Source organism: Mirounga angustirostris, unplaced genomic scaffold (genome assembly GCF_029215605.1).
Source record: "Mirounga angustirostris isolate CCGP_5_RB_7025 unplaced genomic scaffold, mMirAng1.0.hap1 SCAF_7, whole genome shotgun sequence".
Taxonomy (NCBI): Eukaryota; Metazoa; Chordata; class Mammalia; order Carnivora; family Phocidae; genus Mirounga; species Mirounga angustirostris.
In genome coordinates, this window is record NW_026991715.1 from 104824502 (window position 1) to 104849469 (window position 24968).

General features: G+C 45.6%; 2 protein-coding genes across 3 annotated transcripts in view; one reads left to right on the forward strand and one right to left on the reverse strand.

Annotated features, from left to right (window-relative positions):
- Positions 1 to 1202: 1202 nt before the first annotated feature.
- Positions 1203 to 24968, reverse strand: part of UBLCP1 (ubiquitin like domain containing CTD phosphatase 1) — a 53161-nt gene continuing 29395 nt past the window's right edge. The window contains exons 11-12 of one of the 2 annotated variants that reach the window (XR_010413237.1): positions 5068 to 5273; positions 1203 to 1622 (exon numbers count right to left, since the gene is read on the reverse strand). The gene's annotated coding sequence lies outside the window, so the exon portion shown is untranslated. The remainder of the gene's footprint in view (positions 1623 to 5067; positions 5274 to 24968) is intronic. The other variant, XR_010413236.1, reaches the window with a different exon arrangement.
- Positions 5280 to 14099, forward strand: IL12B (interleukin 12B). The gene is made up of 6 exons (XM_045901963.2): positions 5280 to 5523; positions 7965 to 8240; positions 8771 to 8888; positions 10387 to 10604; positions 12210 to 12367; positions 13968 to 14099. Exons 1-6 carry the CDS (start codon positions 5436 to 5438, stop codon positions 14097 to 14099), a joined length of 990 nt encoding a protein of 329 aa, XP_045757919.1. The 5' UTR covers positions 5280 to 5435.

Consider the following 24968-nt stretch of genomic DNA (forward strand, 5'->3'; position numbering starts at 1 on the left):
TTTGCTTTGTTAATCTGAGAAGAACTTCTGTTTCACTTGAAGCTTACAAGGCAGAGGAGAGGGGAGAAGGCGCTCTGAGCTGGAGGTAATGTCTCCGCCCAAGCCAGGGCACCAGGTCGGATAACCAGTGGGACTGCCAACTCAGCAGCACCCGCCCTCTCTGGATGGGACAAGCGGAGGGAGGAAGTGTGCGTTTGGGAAGCTCCGCTGCTCTCGCCCGGGTTTCCAGCCCCCACCCCCCGCCCCGCAGAAACTACAAGGAAAGTTAGCATGGGAATCTGCGCCCACCTGAAACTCTGCGGGGGCCCAGGAACTTCCCACACGGCGGGGACAAGGGACCGCGCGCGGTAACGGAGATGTCGGCGGCGGGAGTGCGCTCCTGGGTCCCAGGCGCCCCTCAGGCACCGCCTCGCAGCAGCGCCCTCTGTCGGCGGCTCTGGGTACGGCCGCATCTGTAGGCTTGTTTTCGGTGTAGGTGTTCACGCTCGCGTTTACTTGCCGTTCGTGTGCAGACGGGGAGGCATGGAGGGGGGTGTCTGATCCTGTGTTCACCTTTCACCCCTCTTAACAATGTTAAATTCCGCTAGGAATTTCTAGCTAATTCTGCTAATTCTGTGCATTAGTATAGAGCTCCTAGGGCCATAGTTTTGTGTGCAAATGAGTGTGAGGTTATCTGGGTGCCCAAGCGGATGTGCCTTGAGTGGGTCATGGTTGTCTATATGCCTGACTGTGGATATTTCACTTTCTGCCCCCACCTGTCCGTGATCAAGCACCTATGAGCATGGGCTGTGCCCCTACATATTTGTGTCTTATTGGTAATACACACATTTTTATCATCTTCCCAGGACTGTGTCTGTATGAATGTGCAAGGGTGTATGTGGTGCATGAAGCACCGTGGGTGATCAATGGGATGTTTCTGAAATCCAGATGTTAAAGGAATAATGTAGTGGAGGGGGGCCCCAACCATACTAAATCCTTTGCCATTCATCTCATTTTCTTTGACTTTAGGAGAACCATAGAGTTTGCTTTTGGACCCTCTAGCGTACAATTGCTTGATCTTGACCTGAACCTGGCCTCCTGTGTGTCTCCTTGGCCTTCCTTCTCCCGTCTGTGCCGCCCAGGGTGGCTGCCTGCTGCAGGCTCTAAACACATTGGCTATGATGTTAATCCAAAAAAATGAGCAGCGCATCTCCTTCCTTTTTCCCCACCCAAAATTTATTTCCTCTTAGTTCATTACCTGGGATTTTGATGCCTGTGTTCCCTCAGCATTATTGATACACATGGGGGAAAAAAAAAGGAACTTCTTGAAATTCCCCTAGAAGGTTTTGAGACTTGTTTTCAGTGTTGCAACTTGAACAAGTCAGTTTCTAGTTGAAGTTTCCATCAGAAAGCTTGGTAGGAGTCCGGTATATAAGCTCCAGTAGCAATAGCAGAAGAAACAACGGTTTCAGACCCAGTGAACGCTGCGGCCGGGCCAGAAGCAAGGTAAGCACATCCTTAGCCCCTGCCAGCCCTCGGCAGGCCTGCAGGCTCGCGGGGTAGAGGGGCAGAGTCTTCTGAGCGCTCCCCGCGCCTGGCATGGTGGAGTGGGTGGATTTCTGGAGGCATTCCTGGTGACTTACCTGCTGGGACATGAGCCAAAAGTCAGTCCTTTGGGAACTGATGTTGAAAGTATTCCTTTTAAAAGTCAAATAATAATAATTGTACACCGAGTTCTGTGAATGAAGGCACATTTTATAAGAAAGGTTTGTTTTGTCTTGTTTGAAAGCGGTACGTACATAAAAGTATGTTCCTCAATATTAATGCCCATCGGTTAAATTGTACGACGTGAGTGGTGCTTCCCTGAGTACTGTCAACTTTTTTCAAAGCTGTTCACTCATTAAGTCAGAATGAATTCAATAAACAATTGAATTATACTTACACCTCATAATTGAAAGGTGCAGAGCATCCTTGCTCCCATGTTTATGTTGGGTTCAATAGTCAGTTGGGATAATCAACCAGAGTGACAGCTGGGTTATCCAGATTTTTTGGATTAGCTAATTTTGGTGTTACTTTAAAAATAAAAAGCAACTGCAGTGTTTAAAAGTACTTTCTGAAGGGTTTTTAAATCTGTGAGGAGGAAAAAGATGATTACACTGCATTGGGGCCTTATAGTTGCCCAGATACATTGTCTGCAATAATTTTCACATTAAAAAAAATAATGATCAGGTTAAAATATTTTAACCAAGAGATTACAAAACCCCAGCTGATGGCCCACTTTTCTCAAGTAAGGAATTTCAAGATATTAGAAAGAATTTGGACAACCTCTTACTGTTCATTTTACTGGGATCTGAGATTTTATGGTTTCTGTACATTCATTCATTCATTCTTCTAATAATTAATGAAATCCCTCTATGCTAGAATACTGATGCTAAACTCTGGGGGGTATAGTGTGGAATAAGAAAGACATGATCCCTGCCATCAGAGAGTTCAGTGTGGCAAGGAAGACTAACTTAAAGAAGTAACTATATTATATTGCTCTGTGTGTGTGTGTGTGTTGCAGTTGTAGTAAGTGCTATGAATGGGACTCAGGAAGAGCAAGTAGCCAAGAGTCCTGACTTCCTCTGGGCACCCTGCTGGATACTTTACCTGAATTCTTTCACTGACTCCTCACCACAACAGGATGCCCATTTCACAGATTGAGTGTGAGGCTTAAAGAAATCAAGTGACTTGCCTAGAGTCACACAACTGATCAGTGGCAGAGCTGGGGCCCTTTGAATGTGCTACCCATGCCTGGTGTGACTATGTCTTTTTATTTTAAAAAATAATTTTTTAAATTAAAAAGTAACAAACGAGATAAAACTTGGAAAAGAAATGCCCCTCAAGTGTCATGGGCATGTGTTGGCACCAGCATTAGGGAGTGTAACCAGAGCACAGGACCTGGGGTCCCTGTGTTCCATATACAAGGATTTCAAGCATTTAGAAAACCTACAAAATTACATGGAAAAACTGTTTAATCCTCAAGACTCTCCAACTTAGTGTGCCGAGGAAATGTGGGCTGTGGAGTATAGCTCTCCGGTATGCACTGATCTGGAGAGCAACAGGGTAACTCCATGCTGCCCCCTTTTTGGATTCCCTGGGTTGGATTAAGGGAGTGACCCACCACCCTCTCCACCCCCAGCCAGGGTTCCATGGTTTACAATGTGGGTGTTACTAAAATGCAAGTTGTTTCTTAGAATCGTCACCAGGGGGAAGCTTGGGTGGCTCAGTCGTTAAGCGTCTGCCTTTGGCTCAGGTCATGATCCCAGGGTCCTGGCATCGGGTCCCGCATCGGGTCCCGCATCGGGTCCGCATCCGGCTCCCTGCTCGGCGGGAAGCCTGCTTCTCCCTCTCCCACTCCCTCTGCTTGTGTTCCCTCTCTCCCTGTCTCTCTGTCAAAAAAAAAAAGAATCGTCACCAGGGCTCCCTTGACCCTGAAGTGCAGGTCACCTGAAATTCTCAAACACATCTAAGGCCCCAGGAGGAAGTGCTAGACACAGAGGCAAAGGGAAAACCCCAGCCTTAGGATAGAGCAAAAGAATCACCAGGAGATGCCAGGAATCTCTGTTATTTCCCTTCCCAGAGTGCCGGCAGCTGGGCTCTACAAGCCTGTGTGATTGCAATACCTCTAGGGCATTTCCCTACAGCTTGGCACTTTTTGGTCTAGCCTTGTATACAAAACAAACGTTATCAAATTTTTCTCTATCTCTTCCCCTTGGTGCAAGCTGACCTGTTATTGTTTGCCTTCTACAAGATGTCATCTCATTGCATTGTCTCAACAACCCTCTGAGATGGGTATCACGTCCATTTTATAGATGAGGAGACTGAGGCTCAGAGATCATTTGAGCAACATCACACAGCTAGCGAGTGGAGGAACCAGGTTCAAGCCCACGTCGGCCTGACTCTCTGAGCCTGTGAATGTCCTAACTGATGCCCTGTGGCAACCAGTCTTTTGCCACAGTCGTAACCTGGACAAATTAATAGACGTGCCTGTGGAAGCGGCAGGGACAGAGCGCTGACTCGACAGGAAGGCCAGATCTAGTCCTGTCTCTGCCACTCACAGCCTTTGTAATCTAAGGGAGTAAAGTGTGGGGCAAGGTTCTCCTAGGTTAGCAGTGGTCCTAACAAAGCCGTGATTTGTCAATATTCAGTCACCCCAGCCAAGGGATGCTCATTTTTAAGGTATTGACCAAAAATTTTGAGTCTTATTCTTCGTATGATTTACTCAGTGGTCTCTGAGCATATGTTCCTGCTCAGAGAATGCTGGTGCTCTCTGAGATGGATGGAGGTGTTTCAGAATGAAATTAAATAATAATCTTCTCTATCTAATTCAGAAGTAGGGTACAATTTTCACATTCTAAATATTTGCACAAACCCTGGACACTAATCTAGATTGAGTTTTACTATAAGATGGTGGCTGATTGGGCACAAAATGAGGCATTTCACTTTTCATAGTGGGTATATCAGTATTTCATGGTCTTCTCCCATAGAACATCTTGATTTTCAGAGCTGTGGGCCCCGAACATGGGTGAAACCAAAGGTTCTCAAAGTGTGGTCCTTGGACCAGCAACATCAGCTTCACCTGGAAACTTCTAAGAAATGCAGATTCTGAGGCCCCACCTCCCACCACCCCCAGACTCAGCCATCTGTGTTTTAACAAGGCTTCCAGGTTACACTGATATGCGCTCAAGTTTGAGAATCACTGGTTTCGTCGTGTAGGAACAAGTAACCTTTGAGTTTTGAGCAATTATCGTCTAAACACGGAGAGAAACTCAACCTGGCTACCAGATCGTTGCCATAATTTGGAAGATCGCCTTTGCTTATCCCCCACCCCAGCATCACCCCAAGTCCTTTACCCCAGGTGTCACTGGACATACCACCTTGGGTACAGTGATACGAGGTATAGCTTGTCTCTCCAACTGGAGGGTAGGCACTTAACACACGGACTTCATAAATATTTGTTGAATGAAAGTGTTTGCCCCTAGAAGGCAGAATCCAGGCCCAAATCCTTTTTTTAACTCCCAGTGACTCTAGCCCAGAGCCCTTTACCTAGTAAGTACCAAGTATATCACTGCTGAATGTTGATCCAGACAAGTCATGCTCTTTCTCTGAGTCCTGGGTTTCTCAGCTTAAAAATAAGAGGATTCTATCAGAGGGCTGGTCTCCTTCAGCTCCAGATAGTCTGTGGTTCTCTCTTTGGAGATGTTCTTACCCAGAGACTGGCTCAGGGCTCCCGTAATTCCGGTAGTATTAATCTGATAGTGCAGACAAGAAAGAGAAAAATCAAGATTAAAAACAATGTGCATAGCATGAATATGGTTTGCAAAGCAACTGAATAATTACTGACATCATCTCTTCTCTTTTCCCTCCTCTTCTCTTTTCCTCCTTCTTCCCCTCTCTTTCTCCCCCTCCTGCAGATGCATCCTCAGCAGCTGGTCGTCTCCTGGTTTTCCCTGGTTTTGCTGGCATCTCCCCTCATGGCCATATGGGAACTGGAGAAAAATGGTAACCAGGCTCTCCTTCTCTGTGGCGGCCCCGAAATCTAAGCCAGGACTTATCAGGCAGGCCCTGGGGGGAAATCAGCCCGAAAGGGGCAACCAGGCCTTGGGAGGTTCCTAGTGAGTGCCATCACTGGGAAAAGGCAGGCCGTCTGTACTTCCTTCACCTATGTCGTTTGGCTTCCATATTAGGGGCCAGAGTAGGAGCTTTTTGTGGGATGTGATAGGAAAGGCTATATGGACTTCACAAGTATTACTAAAACCAGCTGTATCATACAGTGAAAATTCCAAAGTGAAGGATTTGGAAAGATTAAGAACTACGTTCTCTCATCCCCCCCTCCACCGCACAGTATCACTCCCTCCGAGCACGGAGAGGACTCACCTCTGACCAAGCACTTTGGGGGAAGCATAGGATTTAGACTCACGTTGACTTGGGCTCAACAATCCAGCCATCTCCCCTCTGCCCAAGGAGAGTTTGAGAGTTTTAGACCCTCCCTTGAGCAAAGGCGAAGGCCTGAGCCAGATAATTATGACAGATCCCTTCCAACCCTGGGATTTTTGGTGAGCTCAGGAAGCTTGGCCCTTGCATAGTAAACCCCGAAGTTACTTCTAATTTGGTAAACCACCGAAATTCCAGCAAGTCAATGTGAGAAACAGAGGGCAGACGACTTTGGATGCAAGATGAGGAGATGAAGCCAGGCACTAGGTTCTGGATGCTCTTCCTCAGGCTCCCTCTTGCAGTTGTTGTCCCCTGCCCTTGGGTAAGGGCCTTCTAGGCCTTCTGAGTCTTAGTTGTGACAGGAAAAACAGCCTTGCTGTTCAGTTGCTGATGGAACAAAGAAAAACTAGAGAAAGCCAAAGGAGCCACGTGGTTTTATGTCAGCATAGCGAATCATTTCCAAAGAGTTGGGTCCCAAACGCTTTTTTAGCTCACGTCTTTGTTACCCATTCAGTAGTTATAAATCCCTCTGATGTAAGAACTTTATGTCCCATAGTGCTTTACATCTGGATGCCAACAATAAGGGTCACCATTTATAGAGCATTTAGGGCACTATGTTAAGCTGTTGTATGAATTCGCTTGTATCATCCATGTCTCAACCTGCTGAAGCAAGCACTAATATTTTGTTCATTTTAAAAATGATGACACCGAAGCTTAGAGTAATTGAATGTCTTGCCTAAGGCCACAGGCAAGTGTAAGATGTAGAGCTGAATCTAAACTCAGACCCATGTGACTCCAATATCCAGGCTCTTAACCAGCGTGTCTCTCAAACTTGAGAGGGCATCAGAATCATCTGGAGAGCATACAAACCAGATCATTGGGCCCATCCCAAAGTTCCTGATTCAACAACTCAGATTTTGCTTTTCCCGCAGTTTCCTAGGTGTTGCTGCTGATGGTGATTCAGTGATCAGGCTTGGGGAACCATTACATTAAATGACTCTAGTTCGTTAGTAAGTGATGCATGAATGAAGCTGGGATGTGACGCACTCATCGCAGTACTCTTCTAGGCCATTCCTCAAGCGCCAGTTTAGATACTCAGGTTAGAGATCCAATGCCAAGCCAACAAGGCAGAAGGCCTGAAATTTCGGTCTTGTACTTCTAACTTGATGTAAGCTTGCTTAGCCTCTTGGTTTTGGCATGCTCCTCGATGAAATGGGAAGACCAGGATCTACTAAACTGCTTCATAAGAGTGTAAAACTGCTTAAACAAAATTGAATGAAAATCTCCATGGGTGAGTTAATTTATGCAGTAGGAACTAAATCCTCAAATGCCCATGGAAAATTATAGGGCAGTTTCTCTGTGCAGTCATTGGACCAAACTTTGGTCCAATAACCAACACTAAAAAAAAAAAAAAAAACCAACACTGAGTTTACAATGGTAAGCACCATGCTAAGTGCTTTATATGTTTTTTTAAATTTAATCCTCATAGCCAAACCTATGACATAGAGCTATTATTATCATTTTAGAGACGAGGAAACTGAGGCTCATGGTGATCTACTACCTTGTTCCAAATCCCCTAGCCAGTTAGTGGGGACAAGATCTCAGTGCTGGTCAGTCTTTCTTGACATCTCTGTGCCCTGCCTTATTTTCCACATAACTGAAATTGTACTGGAAGGTTCTTCTCTCCACCAGGCCTTTGGTAAAGAGTTTTGTGCTGTTCACATTTTTCTATTGTATCAAGGCCTTCCCCATCTGCCAGCGAATCAGAGGTCAATTATTAAAAACAGGCTGCCAGTTAATGACTCGATGGCAGCTATAAAACTTTGTTTATCTCTTCACGACCTTAAACCCAAGTAGGGCCCAGTGACCTGAGATCAATCATCTCAGCAAGCATTTGCTGTCACGAGCAAGGTTGTGCTCAGGAGGGCAGATGCACAGGTGGCTCATAAATCCCAGTCCCGGGGTTCCTGGAGCTTACAGTCCAGTTCTCCACTCCCTGTGCTCTCCAGTTTATGTCGTAGAGTTGGATTGGCACCCGGACGCACCCGGAGAAATGGTGGTCCTCACCTGCCATACCCCTGAAGAAGATGACATCACCTGGACCTCGGACCAGAGCAGTGAGGTCTTAGGCTCTGGTAAAACTCTGACCATCCAAGTCAAAGAATTTGGAGATGCTGGCCGGTATACCTGTCATAAAGGAGGCAAGGTTCTGAGCCATTCGCTCCTGCTGATTCACAAAAAGGAAGATGGAATTTGGTCCACTGATATCTTAAAGGAACAGAAAGGTAATTCCATTCGCTCAGAGGATGTCAATTTTCTCTTTTGCTCCATAAGAAATAAATTAAAAAATGTAAAAGGTTAAGACATGACTAGTGTAGTTAAGGAACTGATATCAAATCCCTTACTGAAACCACCCAGCACCTATGTTTTTCTTTGCTTTCTTAGATGCTTTGGGCACCATCCAGATCTCATGTTGAGAGATTTTCATGGTTGGTTTTCCTGAAGTTCTTTTTAAATGGCTAATGGAAATTAACCAACATGTATAGTGCATAACTCAGCACGGGGCAGCCGCCTCGAAAAATTTAATGCCTCCCCCTGATGTGTTAGGTGCATAGTATAGTCTGCAGAATCAGCAACCTATTGAGACCTTCTCAGTCCTCGCTGAACTGCCTGTCAGGGGAGCAGCATCATTTTCCAAGGGAATAAATGGAAGATCTTCATTCCTGTACGACTTGGTGGCCTGTGGTTCACCACAATTAAAATCTATCTGAAAGAAAACCTGCAAATATTGAATTTTTGTTCTTTTCAAATCCAGAATCCAAAAATAAGTTCTATCTAAAGTGTGAGGCAAAGAATTATTCTGGACATTTCACCTGCTGGTGGCTGACGGCAATCAATACTGACTTGAAATTCAGTGTCAAGAGCAGCAGAGGGTAAGTGAAACCACTCTGATTTCTCAGTATTTTGCTAGAACTATTTCATTAAGAAAATAAGGGCAACCTCGCCATGGCCTATCAGTTAATGATAAGGGAGAAAACAAAGTCAAACCTATATTTTTTCAACGCCCCCTCTTGCCTAAATTGGGGAAAGAACATGGAGATTTAAGCTAATCGCCTGAATAAATGTGTGGGTTAGAACAGGATATTATTGGGGCCTGGGAATAGCCTCTGCTGTGTTTGAACCCACTCATCCAGATTGGCTGGCAATGCTTCATTAAGGCTCATAGCATCACAGGGAGGGATAAAAGGAGAAATCAAAGCTACGAATGACTTGCCAAAATTGTACCTTGAGATGAAAATAGAAACAAGAGCTCCGGGGCATAGATCTTGAAAGCCCTGAAGCCAACTCCAAAATCCTGAGGCTTCTAGAAATTTTCCCAGAGCCACCTCAACTCCCTTTCCTTCTGCCGATGACACCACTAATCTGAAGTTCATTGTTTGTCCGATGTACTTGGACTTCCCCTAAGAAACCAGTTTCCATGGATACTGAACCTATGTTAGCAGGTCTGTGTGACTTCCCTCCCTCACCATCCAGGTTCCTGAACAAGGCAGGGCGACAGAGCACACCCCAGGTGATCGGCCTGGTCTGGCCACCATGTAACTGAGTACATTAACCTCTGGGGTCTCCCTTTTCCGTCTTGAAAATGAAAAGGCTTACTAAAGGAATGCTTGTACAAATGCACAGAGACACAGATACCAGTGCTCATTGTGATGTTTTTGGTAATCAGCAGGGGAAAAGTTAAATAAAGTGCAGCGCCTTATCCTCCAGCCTAACATGCAGCCATCAGAATGGATAACCCAGTCTGTGTGGTCTGTCATGGAGCACTCTCCATAAGTTCAGAGGGGGAAGAGATGGTTATAAACCACACACATATATATATAGTTGGGTCCTATTTAATGAAAAATAAAATCATTGTGAGTATATATATATATAGGCAAAATATGTGTGTATCCATATACATGTGGATATATGATTGCTTTGAATATTCATAGACAAAGGTCTGGAGGGATACAACAAGCTCTGAATAGTATTTCTGTTTGGGGAGTGAGATTAGGGTTAAAAGAGGCACACACATTTCATTTATGCACATTTTTATCTTTTTAATTTTTTATAATTAGCACATATGGATTTTGTCATTACAATGGGAAAAATGAATTTAAAATTTTAATAAGGAGATTTAACCAAGGGCTCTGGATCTAAACATTTCTGGATTCATTTAGGCCAGAGGCACAGACATGCAGAGTTGTCTCTAAATATTTGTACCACCTCTGTGGCAAAGCTTGTTCTCCTGGGGAGGGCAGCTTCTTGGCCCCTGTGGAGAAATCAAACCCGTTGGAGAAATTGTGTCCTCAAACGGCTGTCTGGCTCCAGCCACTGGGAACTGACCCACGAATGGGTGAGACACGAGGTAATGTCTGTCTTTGATTTCAGCTTCTCTGACCCCCAAGGGGTGACATGTGGAGCAGTGACACTCTCAGCAGAGAGGGTCAGAGTGGACAACAGGGATTATAAGAAGTACACGGTGGGGTGTCAGGAGGGCAGCACCTGCCCCGCGGCCGAGGAGAGCCTACCCATCGAGGTCGTGGTGGGTGCCATTCACAAGCTCAAGTATGAAAACTACACCAGCAGCTTCTTCATCAGGGACATCAGTGAGTCCTCTTAATTATATGTGCTTCATAAAGATAAATGCCATTTGTCACATGTCCACAATGCCCCATGCACCAAGGTAAGGGGTTTACACGCATTGTCTCTTTTATTCTGTAACCCCCAAAAGAGTTCAATGTAGATACTATTCTCTGCATTTTAAGGAAGAGAAAATTGAATCTCAGACAGGTTACGTAAGTTGCCCCGGATCTCACAGCTAGCAACTCAGACCCAGTTCTGCCCCATTGGGAAAAGCAGGCTCTTGGCTACCCTTCTATCTGCTGTCCAGACAGCTTCTGTGGTGAATCCAGCAGGACCCCCTCAGGCATAGCATTTTTATTCAGAACCAAGGTTTCCCTACTAATTGTAGTTATTCCCAGTGAGTCTTTCTCTAGCATTTGAAAAAAAAAAAAACTTCATTATTTTAATATAAGCCCCTCCAAAATGGACATCTATTTTTTTAATCAGCAGATGGAGATTTTGCCATTTGTCACTTCCTTTGCCATGTGTCCATTGAACGTTCATCATGAAATGAAATTCACAGAACCACAGAACTTGCTCGAGCATTTGTGGAGAAATTACTCTTGGCAGGTGGGGGGGCAGAGTTTGGGTTCACATAGGATGGCCAGGGAAGGTCTCTCTGAGGTGGTATTTAGCTGAGTTCTGAAGGAAAGAAGATGTCAGTTGTGTTAAGAACAGAGAGAAGAATATCTGAAAAGCGTCTACTGGGAGCCATGGTCTTTGGGCTTTGGACATTCCATAGAAAGTCTCCTCTGCCCTCATCTAGGCAAAGGTGTGCTACTTGAGGCCAGAGTCTTTGTGGTACTCGCTGCTCTATCCCCCAGTAGCTGGCGCATAGCTGGTGCTCACTCCGCACTTACTGAATGAATGAATGAGCAGAGAGACTATCTGACTTCAACTACCGCCAGATCCCATGACAAGACAACAGAACGGGGGCACCTGGGTGGCTCAGTTGGTTAAGCATCTGCCTTCGGCTCAGGTCCTGATCTCAGGGTCCTGGGATCGAGCCCCACATCGGGCTCCCTGCTTGGCGGGAAGCCTGCTTCTCCCTCTCCTACTCTCCCTGCTTGTGTTCCCTCTCTCGCTGTCTCTCTGTGTCAAATAAATTTAAAAAAACAAAAACAAAACAAGACTACAGAACGAGCACTGGGTGGAAAATCTCTCATCTCATCCCTAGCCAGAGGCTCAGCTCAGGTCCAAGTTTGGTGCCGAAAGGGGTACGCAGCACAGGGAGGGTGGTCCTTCCCCACCTAGCCCAGATGCGAGAGTCTTATTGTCTCTACGGAATTTCTTCTGAGCACGATGCCGAGACGGTTCCACTGCTGGGACTCATCGGCTTGTGCAGGGCTGAGAAGGATTCTGAGCCTCTCTCAGGTTCAGCCAGGGAGGAGGGGACAACTGGCGAGGACACCAGCGTGAGCACCGGCAGCGGGGGTGCCTCCTGCCTGCCAACCAGGTGCCCAGGGAAGCTAAGTAACTGTCCTGGGGACTCACGGCTGGTCAAAGGGGAAAGTGGGATCAGAAGGCAGAACTACCTTACACCAAAGCCCCCTGAGGAAAATAAAGGGTGTTTCTTTATCTTCTTCCAGTCAAACCGGACCCGCCCATGAACCTGCAGCTGAAACCACTACAAAATTCTCGGCATGTGGAGGTCAGCTGGGAATACCCCGACACCTGGAGCACCCCGCATTCCTACTTCTCCCTGACATTCTGCATACAGGGCCAGGGCAAGAACAATAGGGAAAAGGTAAGAGGTGACTCCAGGGCCATCTACCCAGGTTTATGCAGGCCCACAGCTAGGAGACGAGTGACGATAACAGTAGCTAACATCTATTTAGCACTTTCTCCTCGCCTCAGACTGCTTTAAGGGTTTTACATGGATGGATCACTTAATCCTTAACATAACCCTACAAAGGCAGGTGGTATTATCATCAACACTTCACTAGGGAAGACACTGAAGCTCAGAGAGGTTAAATGACTTGCCCAAAGTTACCCAGCTAGGAACGGTCAGAACCAGGAAGCCAGTCCAGTGGACACAAATTCCGTGTACCTAACCACAGCTGACCTCCAGTATGGGTGGTCATTAATTCTTGTGCTCAGAATTGGTCCTCACATAGGAAATCTGGGCTCCAGGAGCCTCAGATCATTATTTAATGTTTCAGTTTAGTGAGTAAATTGAATGATAGAACATGTGTGCTATGTCTCACCCCAAATGGATAATTCCCAGCTGTCCCACATACCGTGAAATGATTTTGAGCAGAATGTTAGTGCTTAGAGGCTAAGACGATGGCTTTCAAGCTTTCCTGCCTTGCCATCATAATCCCAAGTTCCAGAAGGCACTTTTATAAAGCCCAACACTCCTGGGACCCCGGTTTTAGAAATCACTGGATAAAGGCCTTATTCAGGATAGTGTTTAGCATTTGGTCGAAATTCAGCCATTCAGTCACTCCCTGAGAATTATTTTTTGTAGGGGGGAAGGGCTATTCTGGAGTAGACTTTACCTAAATATTATTTAAAATCTTGATATGTATCTTCCCTACATAAAATTTACATCATTAATAGGTAATATTTACTGAACACTTCCTATCGATTAAAGACTTGGCCAAGAGTTTTATGTGAGGATTACCTTTAACATTTCCACATCTATGAGATAGGAATAATTATTATCCCTCTTTTTATAAAGGATGAAACTGAGACACAGAGCCCAAAGCGTTTTCCTGTGGTCACACAGCTAAAAGTTAACAATACCTGGATTTCAGCACGTTTTCTTTTCTTTATTTTTTTTTAAGATTTTATTTATTTATTTGACAGAGAGATAGCAAGAACAGGAGCACAAGCAGGGGGAGTGGGAGAGGGAGAAGCAGGCTTCCCGTTGAGCAGGGAGCCCGATGTGGGGCTCGATCCCAGGACCCTGGGATCATGACCTGAGCCGAAGGCAGACGCTTAACCACTGAGCCACCCAGGTGCCCCTTCAGCATGTTTTCTGATAAAAGGATCAGGATATAGTATTTCAGAATATCCAGGGGACAGCTAGAACATATCTGCTTGTGTCCCACCATCAGCCTAGTACAGGGGTGAGTGTGCACGGGGCCTTCGGGCGAGGCAGCTCTTCTAGAAAGATGAAAGCTGGACCAAACCATCTCTCCCTCTGGGCTGAAATAGAAAAGCTGCATCTGTATTTAGAGCTTCTATCGGTAGGTGGAGCAAGTTCTACACAACTCCAGTGTTTATTTGCTACTGTGGTGCCCCCAAACCAAGGTGTGCTTGTTTGGGGAGATCAAGCTTTGCAGAAATATGCCCAGCCCCTCTTGTGACTGCATTGCCAACGACTTCCCTCTCCTTTGCAGAAAGAGAGACTCTGCGTGGACAAAACCTCAGCCAAGGTCACGTGCCACAAGGATGCCAAGATCCGCGTGCAAGCCCGAGACCGCTACTACAGCTCCTCCTGGAGTGACTGGGCATCTGTGTCCTGCAGTTAGGTGAGCAGGCCCCCAAAGCCCAGCCCACACCTGAACACTCAGTGTTCCCCGGGTGCCGGGCAGTGGTGGGGGGCAGTGCGGGAGAAGAAAGGGGAGATAGGGTGCCTGGCTCACAGTCACCAGAGTCAGAAAGATACCTTTGTTCATTAAACAGATATTATTTGATGCCCATAGTGTTCTGGGCATTATGCTGGGTACAGAGATACTGCAGTAAAGAAAACAGGCGTAGGTCCTGCCCTCCTGGAGGAGAAGGCAAAGAAGAGGGAGAGGGGAGAGGTAGCTAAGAGTCCGAGCAAGAATAGCTCGCAAGCTGTTTTCAGGAGTTAGAACCTTATCCTGGGCACCTGGGAGTGGGGGGAAGACACCAAAGGCAACCAAATCCTAGGCCACATAAGGACAGGCTGGGCCCTTCTGACATGGAATCCCCAAACCCAGTTGCCCCAGTCATGTGTCTGGTGAAATAAGGGTTTGTTGCCACATTTCTAATTCACAGAAACTGTTGGTATTCTTTTTCAGGTTCCAATCCCAGGATGAAACCTTGGAGGGAAAGTGGAAGATATTATGCAGAATTTTCTAAAGACTCAATAGAATAGGCCCCCAGAGTTATTTTCTACCTAATTTGCTTTTTGTAAAGGATCATTATCATGTCTTTGCAGTATTTTTACATTTACATGCCAAATGGCCACTGAAACAATCAGCTATTTTATTTATAGATTTTCCAGCTAGCAGGTTGCCACTGACCTTAATGCTATTTAAATATTTAAGTAATTTATGTATTTATTAATTTATTATTTTTATTGGACACTTGTGTGCCAAGATGTATTGTATGTTTCATACTCTCAGGACCTGATTTGTAAGGAAGAGGCCCTATTACGCAAAATGTGAATTTATGTGTTATTTACACTGGAAACTTCTCAAGCAAGACTGCAAGTATATGGATTTTATGACAACCAGTGAGAACACAATGTTCTGATGCCAGCACCATAATATATTTGTGATGGATGAGAACACAGAAGTAGTTAAATAGAGGCATGGAGACATGAATCCATTTGAGAAGGTTCTGGAGATGGAGATGTCAATTCCTATATCCATGAAGACTTCCTGGAGGTGGTGTTGATAAAGCAATTCAGGGCCACCTACCTGTACTTCTAAGCAAGTTTAGTTTTGGGCTGCCTGAATTTAGAAAGGGCTAAAAAAATAACTGAAGTTGAAATTCAGCTTCAGCCACCCTGGCAGTCCCTACCCCCATCTATCTGTAAGACATAGGAGAGGGACCCGGAGACAATGTAAGTGTCTGGAAAGTAAAAAGGTCTTATGATCCAGGAAGGAGAACCGGTAGGGCCAAGCACATAAAGCTGTCAGAATTGCCAGGTGCTCCTTAATAGCCAGGCAAAAAAAGCACAAAGATGCAAAGAAAATGATCAAGAATTGCTTACTCGTCAGCGTGAGCAAACCTGACCGGATGTGACCAGAAAGTGCCCACCACTAAGGTGCTACTTTTAAGTAATGAATATGCTTTCTGTAAAATGATTTCATTCGTTTTCTGTTTACTTGTTTTTACATTCTGACGATGAACTAATAAAAATATAACTCTTCTTTGCAATAATACTTTGGGCTTTCTCAGCTGACTCGAGGATCCTATTCCCACATTTACCAGGACTGCATTATTTTTCCCCTGCCATTTAAGAATTGCCCTTCTTTGAAGCAATTTCACTTCCAGTTTTGCAGAGTTGCCCTTTCCCTTTATAGGATTCCCAAAGTCAGTGTCTTGCTGAGCTCAGGGAATGTCCCTGTGGTCTGACTACAGGGAACTCTGCAAGGGCACCGAACTGCATTATGCCCTCTTTAGAGGTTGGATGCTCTTGCTCTGTTCACCTTCTAGCCTGCAATCAACTCTACTAGTTCCAGAACATCATGGAATAAAACTCCAACCTGGTCGAGTCATAAGCATCCCATCCCATAGGGCCAGATCCAGTGTTTATGGAGGGCTTGTCATATGTCTGGACATGTGCTAGCTCTTGAGGTTGAGGAGTTCCAGAAAATCTTGGGTGGCCTTCCTCCAAACAGTGCCCACTCCTGGCACAGCTTATAAGACAGGGATGAAAAGTTAACTGCAGTACCACTAAATGCTAAAATGTACGGTATATGGTGCCCTGGGGTAAGAACAAAGGAGAAGAATCAGTGTAACCTGGAGTTGCCCAGGAAGGCTCAATGGAGAAGGGGAGGTCAAAGAAAGGGCAGAGCCTGCCAATTCCTCTTCGGTGCCTCCCATGGAAAGAGCAAGTGGTGGGATCCGAGAGAATGGAGTCCATTCTCTACTATCTTCAATGGCCAAGTGAACATACTTGGGCTTCCTTGCAATGGCAAGATAATTATAATAGGGATGTTGTAAGTGTCCTTATTTGAAGTGACTCCTGGAGCCCTTACTCTACTCTGCTTCTGACCTGGAGGAACGGTGTGAAGATCCCGTCATCCTCATCCAACATTTGAAATCTATCATCTTGTATTATGAGCCCACACTTGATAGCATACGGTTGGTTAATAACAACTCTTTGTCCTCCTACAGGGCCTTTCATCTAGACATACCAAAACACTTAGTGGGCACTTAATGAACAACGCTAACCAAGAAAAAATAATTAATCACATTTATGAGTACAGAGACCAGGGGACCTTTCCCAAAACTTTTGGCCAGCAAAGGGCCGAGCTCAGATGTTCTGGCTCCCAACTGACATGACCTCTTAGCATCCGATTAATTTTAAGTTCAGCACATGCACTGAAGAGCTTTTGTCTTTGAAAGATATTCTCCAGGACAGTCCTTTTTTATGAGGCGTCTATCCACTACATATGTATCAAATGTTATAGCAGAAGAGCTCAAGACTGGGACTGCAGGAGACTCGTTCTGGCCAGCCCGGCTACATGACCGTGTGACCTTCAGCAGGACACCAAACACAGCCTGCTTGTTGTCCCATCACTACTCCCTCTCAACTTCTTTCTCTCCCAGTGACCCTCCTGAGCTCTAGGTTTGGGAAGCTACGTAATCACTTTTCTAGCCACGCTGGCTGCCCAGCAAGGCCATGAGACCTAGTTCCAGCCCATGACACCTAAGAAAATTCTGCTGGCGTTCTCTTGAGAAAAGACAGAGCCAGGGCGAGCATCACCCGTTCCCTCCTTCCTCTCTTGAGCAGATGAAATTGAAGAAGTCTCAGAGGAAACCCTGCAACCAGAATGGAAACCATCATGCTGAGACTATAAAAAGACTCTGGGACCCTAGCAACAACAAGAAGCTGAACCAACCCCTGTAACTACCCCAGCCTTCTTGTGTTAAAAAGAGAAACCCATGTGTGTGGTTTTTCAGATGGTGGTAGAAAACACATGAGAGAAAATGTACCATTTTTGTCACTTTTAGGTGTCGAATTCCGTGGCATCCGCTACATTCAAATTGTTCTGCGACCGTCACCACCAGCCATCTCTAGAATGTTCTCTTCTTCCCAAGCAGACTCTGTACCCATTAAGCAATAACCCCTCCCATGTTTGTTTTCAAAACAGGAAATAACTAAAGTGAAAATTAAATAAAGATATTCTCTTCAACATCTAGATCCCGTCTCTGAAAGGCAGGCTGGCACTGGTAGGAACTGGTGTCAGAACACCTGGGTCTGCCCCTCACAGAACATCTGGTATAACCCCTTGGGGAGCCCTGGAGCCATATCCAATGATGCCATGTGGGGTCCTGGTAACACCCTGCCTGTCTGAAGAAAGGGAACCATGGTCAGGAAGATTGTGCCGAGGGCAGTCTGAGCCTGAGCAGGACTAAGCTGGGGCGGGGTGGGAGGGGCGGGGGGGGCTCGGGGAAGCAGCTCCCATGGGAAAGACACGTTTGCTGTTCCTTCATGCACTCCACAATGTTTTTCTGAGTAATTGTGCTGTCCCTGGCACCATCCTCAACTTTCTGGATACAAGGCTAAACAAGACCCTGCTCTCCCACTGCTTCTGGTCTCCAAGGGATGAAATGCTTGAAATTCTAAGCAGTGAAGGTCACTTCTTGAGGGTTAAGAGCTCTATAAAATGAGATCATCAGTTTAATGGGATTAGCACGGTACCTGGCCCACAGTAAGCACTCAGTGAGTGGTGGCTGTTTCCACTGACTAGCTCTGTGATCTTGAGCAAATTACTTAACCTCTTCAAGCCTCAGTTTTCTCATCTGTAAAATGGGATAATAACAGTAACCACTTCACAGAGTGATTGTGAGGATTAATGGAATAACCCTGAGAAAGTGCTTATCGAAATCCCTGATTCATAATAAGTACTCAATAAAAGCTGATGGCTAATATTCTTATTATATTACCTATAACCTGAAAAAAATAATAATTTGGGACCCTATGCTTTTGTGGGGGTAGGGACATGGAGGGATCATTGTTAGGAGGTCATGGTGTGTCTCAGAAGGTGAATTGGGATGGAGGAAGCATTAATTGGTCAATGAAGAGATCATCAAGCCCTTCAACGTAGAATCCCTTTCTTATAAATAAAATTGCAGAAACATCCCTACATGGGGGATACCAAGATGCAATGAACCCAATTCCTGCCTTCAGGGATTGCACAGTCTGAAAGGGGCAAACATGGTGAATACATATTTTAAAATATAGCCAGGCTGGGATAAGAGTATGTGCATCCTAAATATTTCTTTTTACAAAGGTTTTCAGCTCCCAGGAAGAGACTTTTCATTTCCTTTAGCCTTCCTGGATGCAATAATTTGGCATAAACCTACCAATTCACCTTGCCTATAAATCAGATTTTAATCATCTCTTTCCATTTCATTGCAGTTTGGCTCCTCTTCTTGGACAGCATTTGTGAGCAAAATGCATTTGGACAAGACTTTCTCCATAGAGCCATATTATAACCAAGGAAATGAATTCCCTCTCTCAGGCTCATAAAATGCAAAAATAAAATCAGCATTCGGGCTGAGGGCAGAGGAAACCAGGCGCGCATACTGAAAACCCTCCTTCTGCAGGAAGCACGCTCGGCGGAGCGGATTTGCATTTACCTTCACGCAGGTCTGGGTTCCGCAGGCGCGGGGCGTCTGGGCAGCCGCCGTGGTCCTGCGCAGCCCCTCTGCCCACTGTGGGCCCATGTGTGTGACCGGCTGCGGGGCTCTGCGGCTGCTAACTAATCTCCCCTGCCTTTCTCATAAGGAACGTAAATTATCTCTCCCAGGCCCTTCGCCACCAGCCCACCAGGCGGCTTCCCTGGCTCTTTGCAAAAGGGCCAATCGCTAACCCCAGCATGGGGGGTTCCAGAGAGCTGAATATTCTGCCAGTGACCCTGGGGTTTGGAGGAGAGGAAAAGTTGGGGAGCAAATCTTGGACACACAGTAGTGTCTAGTCCGTTTCCTCCTTCCCACACCCACCATCCAACAAGCACACAGCAAACACTGATGGAACGGGGGCTACAGTGCCTGGGAGGATCCAGAGTGCAGGGGGGTGTGTGCACCCAGCCCTGGGCAGGGAGACCTCAGCTCAAATCCCTGCTGCCCACTTACCAGCTCTGCGCCCTTAGGCAATTCCTTAATCTCTCCAGGCACTGTAGTGCTAGAGGGGGAAACTTCAGTTTCCTCCCCCCTAAAACAAGCATGCTCGCAGTGCCAACCGCCTCCCCAGGGATGTTGTGAGAATGTAAGGAAACCAGGCTCCCAGCACCCTGCACCTGGCAAGAAGACCTCGAATGTCAGTTGCAGTTTCTGTGTTTATAAAGTCAGGCCCAAAAGGAGAAGCAGTCCTAAACCCACCGCTTCCTCCCTCCCCATGGAGATGAGGGCTGGTTCAGGACAAGTACTTAAGCTTTCCAGTCCTGACTCAGAAATCTGTGTCCTCTGGCCCATCAGCCCTCTCCCAGGTCCACTGCCAGCACCCAGCAGTGACATCCCCCCCCCAGATCACAGCATACAGAGCCGGGCTCTGTTTCAGAACCATTGCATGGGCTTCTGCTCAGCCTTATTAAAACATCCTCCAGCCATGGCTGACCTCTTTCTCTGAAATCCCTCTTTTTGCACTTTTGGGGTCCTTAGAGGCTCACCAGACCCACTGCCACAGCACTGCTATTAGCCCTAGAACACCTTAAGGCTAATAAGGAAAAAGGTATCCCTTCCTCCGGGCAGACACAGCCCCATGCCAGGGTACATCACTTCCTGAGCGGACAGCAGGCTCGATTTCTGCTCTCTCGACCCCCCAACCAGGGCCCTTTGTGCAGGACACGACCTGCCCAAACACACATGGCAACCCTGGTCGTGGAGACAGTGGTAAGTGCTTGGGGTAAAGAAAATTGAAGGAGAGGGAGGGCTTTCACTCATTTGTTCATTCATTCATTCATTCATTCATTAAGCAAATAATTATTCGTGTTTACTGTGCCAGGCACAGAGGTGCAGGGGAGAATCCATGAGCAAGGTGGGCAGGTCTGCTGCCTCCAAGATCTTACAGCCTCAAGAGGGCTGAAGCCAGCAGCAAGGACAGTAAGAGTACAGTGTGGAAAGTGTTAGCATAGGTAAGGAAAACTCTGCGGAGTTATCTGTGGGGATTTGCCTTTACAGGGGCTTCAGGCTGCAAGTAAGGGAGACCCCACTAAAAAGTGACTTGAGCAATAAGGAGCTAGAAGGGCACCTACCAAGAAGTCTGGAGGTAAGGGGTGGTGGGATGCAATTCAGCAATTCGATGACATCATCAAGAACTCAGACTCTTCAACTTTCTTCTCCACTAGCTTTGGTATGCAGGCTTTCGTCCTCATCTGTGCCCCTCAAGATGGCCTACTGCAGCTCCCCGTGTCATGTCCTCATTTCATCAGGCCTGAGGATTGGAAAGGCAGTTCTCCTCTAACATGTGTTTTTAATCAGAAAAGACAGTCTTTCCAGAGTCCTTGGGCAGACATGCTCATGCCCTACCTACCAGGAAGCTGGGAAAACAAGAATCTGGCAATCTCTCCCTCTGAAGTGGGAGGCAGGCCCTGAGAGCAGAGAAGGAGCTGAGTGGGAAATGGTTCTTGTTTAGGCAACCAACAGTGCCTGCCACTGGACTGCAAAGGAGGGACCCAGAACCTCGATTTGAAGGTGAGCATCGGTGGCAGACAAAAAATGCCCTTCCCAAGATGTCCATGCCTAGTCCTTAGAATCCGTGAATAGGATGAGTTCATCCCAGATGATCCAGGTGGAATGAGTGTAATCACACGAACACTTAGAAGTCAGATGCAGAAGAGGGAGAAGTCACAGATGCAGGAAGCACAAGAAGGATTTAACCTTCAAGCTATTGCTGGCTATGGGGACCTCACTCCTACAACCACAAAGAACTGAATTCTGCCACGAACCTGAATGAGTCTGGAAGCAGATTGTTCTCCAGAGCTTCCAGAAAAGAACACAGACCTGCCTTGTGAAACACTAAGCAGAGAACCGAGCCAAGCCCACCTGGACCTCTGACCTTCAGGTCTGCGAGATAGTAAATGGGTATTGTTGTAAGCAGTTAAATATACGGTAATTTGTTGGAGCAAAAACAGAAACTAAAATAGGTTCCCAAATAAAAATGTATCCATGCTGTGACTTTTAAGAATTAAGAGGAATTACCAGGTAAAGAGAATAACATGAGCACAAGTCTGGAAGAAAGACATGTTTGGAAACCAGTGAAAGCTCCTTTGAACTGAAGCATAGTGTGAGGGACAAGAAGGAAAGGAGAAAGATAAAAAAATGAGGACGGAGGGTAAATAGGAACTAAATCCTACTAAATAAACTAAAGTAGGTGGGTCCTCAAGTGTCAAGCTTGGGCTTCACCATGATGGCAACAGAAAGCCATTGAAAGGTTTTAAGCAGAAAAGTGAAGGGTAAAACAAAACTCTGAGCCCATCAGTTTACTGCTTAAAACCTGAACCCACAGATGGGTTCAGAGCCCATGTGTGAAATGTGAGCTAGAGATGGGGAATGGGGGATCACCGTTACATGCAAGAAAATTCCCTTCAGTCATTCAGAAGACAATGCCTATGAGGACAGGGGTTGAGAATTGGGAAGCAGGAATGTGACTTCAAAAGCTTTCACCTCCACCTTTTTGCCTTGGGAACAACCCTGAATAAGAGACAAACTGAAAACTGGGACTGTCTTCTTCAAATGGTGCTGGCTGAGCCTGGTGCCAAGAAGCCCAGGGATGCTCAATAAAGGTTAATTGAATGAAGGAATGACTCAAGAAGGCAAACAAAATGGACCCCAGTGGGCAATTCTCTCTGATTATTTGCTATCAAATGGAGGAAACATTTACTCTCCACTTTTCTTAAGTAGCTCCATTGCCCCAGGATGCAGCCCCACATGATTTGAATGACTGAATTTAATCCCAGTATTCACTTAAATTATTTACTCACTTTCAAAATGGCATCTCTCCTTGGATAACTAAAGCTCCTTTCTTGGGAGGACTAAGACGTCGGATGTTGAGTGTTTCCAAATAAGCAGGTGTTTGATTTCACCATGCTGGGGTGATTGTAGAGAAATGGGGGGTGAGTAAACAGGATTTGGCATCCACATGTGTACTTTACTATTTTTCATCCCTGGAATTTATATATAAGATATAAAGAGAAACTAATCAAAGGCAACCATTTCACATCCTGTAAGAAACTTTTGGGATTGAAAGCCAGGAGGAGTAAGAAGTCCATTGGGAATATGCGGATGTCAGACTGTAGAGGTTTTAACCCACTTGGCCATCGACAAGCTGTAGTCCTTACCACTCTAAGCATCAGTTCTCTTGGCTATTAATTGGAAGCAATAATAGCACTTACCGCAAAGGGCGGAGTGAAGATGCGATGAGATAACGCATGTGAAGAGCTCAAGATAGAGCCTCGAGTATTGTACATTCTCAGTACACGTTAACTCGTGTATTCATTTGCCAGGGCCAATTCACAACGTACCCCAAGCCACGTGGCGTAAACAACAGATACTAATTGTCTGACTGTTCTAGAGGCTGGAAGTCCAAGATCAAGCTGTCAGCCGGGTTGGTTTCTTCTGGGGACTGTGGAGAGAATCTGTTCCATGTCTCTCTCCGAGCACCTGGCGGTTTGCAGGCAATCTCTGGTGACCTTTGGCTTCTGCTGCGTAACTGCCCCGATCTCTGCCTTAACCTTCACATGGCATTCTCCCTGTGTGCCTGCCTGTGTCCAAACTTCCCCCTTTTGTAAGGACACTGCCTAAGAGGCCATCCTACTTCAGTATGCTCTCATCTTATTACATCTACAATGACCCTATTGCCAAGTAAGGCGATATTCTGCGGGTGTTAGAACTTCAGCATGTGAACTGGGGGTGGGACACAGTCCAAATTATAACAGTATTATTACTAGGAACATTACTCCTCTGCTTGGTTCAGATTACCAAGTCAATATACCTATCTCTGTTTTCAATTTTTTATTTTGAATTCATTTCAGAGAAAGAAAATTGCAAAACAGTACAAGAGCTCCCTTATGACTATTACCAACTCCGCCCTTTGCGTTAAGTACCCTAGTACTAACATCATCCATACTAAGATAATCTTAGTACAAATATCTGAAGCAGGAAATTAATGCTGATACAATACTATTAACTAATCCCTAGTCCTGATTTAAATTTTGCCAACTGTTCCACCAGTGTCCTTTCTTGGGCCCAGGATCCAATCCAGGATGAACATTGCATTAAATTTCATGCCCCCATAATCGCCTCAGATCAAAGACAGTTTCTTGGTCTGCCCTAATCATTTGTTATTTTGACATTTTGAAATTCAGTGATTATTTTGTAAAATAAAATATTTTGTAAAACCTACTTGGGTTTGCCTGATGTTCCCTCAGGATTAAATGTGAATTCTGCATTTTTGTCAAGAATCCCACACCAGTGCCATTTTCCCTTTCTCAGTGAATCCTATCAGGAGGTGCATGGAGTCAGGTTATCTCAGGACAGGTGATGTTGACTTTGATCACTTGGTTTAGGTGGCGTCTACCACGTTTCCCCACAGGAGAGCTTCTATTTTTTCCGTTAGAATTCATGTATCTAGTAGAGAGATACTCTGAGAGTATGTTCATATCCTCTCTCTCATCATACTTTTAGCCAATAATTTTAGCATACACTGATGATACTTGCTACAACAATAGCTTTGCCTGATGGTGATCTTCTATTTTCATCATTCTTTCTCCATTTATTAATTTGAGTTCTACCACAAGGAAGGCTTTCCCTTCCTCCTATATTCTTTTTAATAAAACATGCCTTAATCTGAGGTTATATCAGAATAGGCCATTGTGTTGATTTTCCCAGGATCCTTGATATCGGATTCCTGGGTCTGCACAGTTCTGAGGTATTCACTTATATGCCTGCATAAATGGAAAAAAAAATCTTCCTTATTCTGCATTTCAACCTCATGGTTTTAGTTCCCATTAATAGAATCTTTGAGGGAAGCATGTGCTAAACGCTTTGTGGGGTGAAGAAGAGGTTTAAATGCTTCAAGAGAACTGCTTTTATACAATTTGGATGTACCCGTTTACACATAAAAATTAATGCTAATAGATATAATTTCTATTTATTCACTAAAACAAATCCCAAAGCATTCCAGAAATCCTTAGTTAGCCTAACGTTATTCCAAGCACTTAAAAACGAAATTGCTTTTCTTAAAACAGAAAAATCCTGACTTTGTCTTTTCTGAAAACCCGGTGGCTCTAACAGTGGGGCCTTCTTGCTTCTCTTGGGCGGCCGCCTCCTCCTGCCCTCCGAATCAGGCAGGCACTCAGTCAGCAACTGAGAACCTACCCTGCGTCAGCCTCTTCTCTAAGGGCTGGCCCAATGCCGCAGACAAAACAGCCTCGAGCACCTGCCCTATGCAGCTTCCAGATTCATGGAGGGAG

Bases quoted from the DNA above. Each gene is read 5' to 3' on its own strand.
- IL12B (XM_045901963.2), top strand. From the start codon at position 5,436: ATGCATCCTCAGCAGCTGGTCGTCTCCTGGTTTTCCCTGGTTTTGCTG. The intron at 8,241-8,770 runs GTAATTCCATTC...TTTCAAATCCAG, and splicing joins TATCTTAAAGGAACAGAAAG to AATCCAAAAATAAGTTCTAT. The intron at 8,889-10,386 runs GTAAGTGAAACC...CTTTGATTTCAG, and splicing joins AGTGTCAAGAGCAGCAGAGG to CTTCTCTGACCCCCAAGGGG.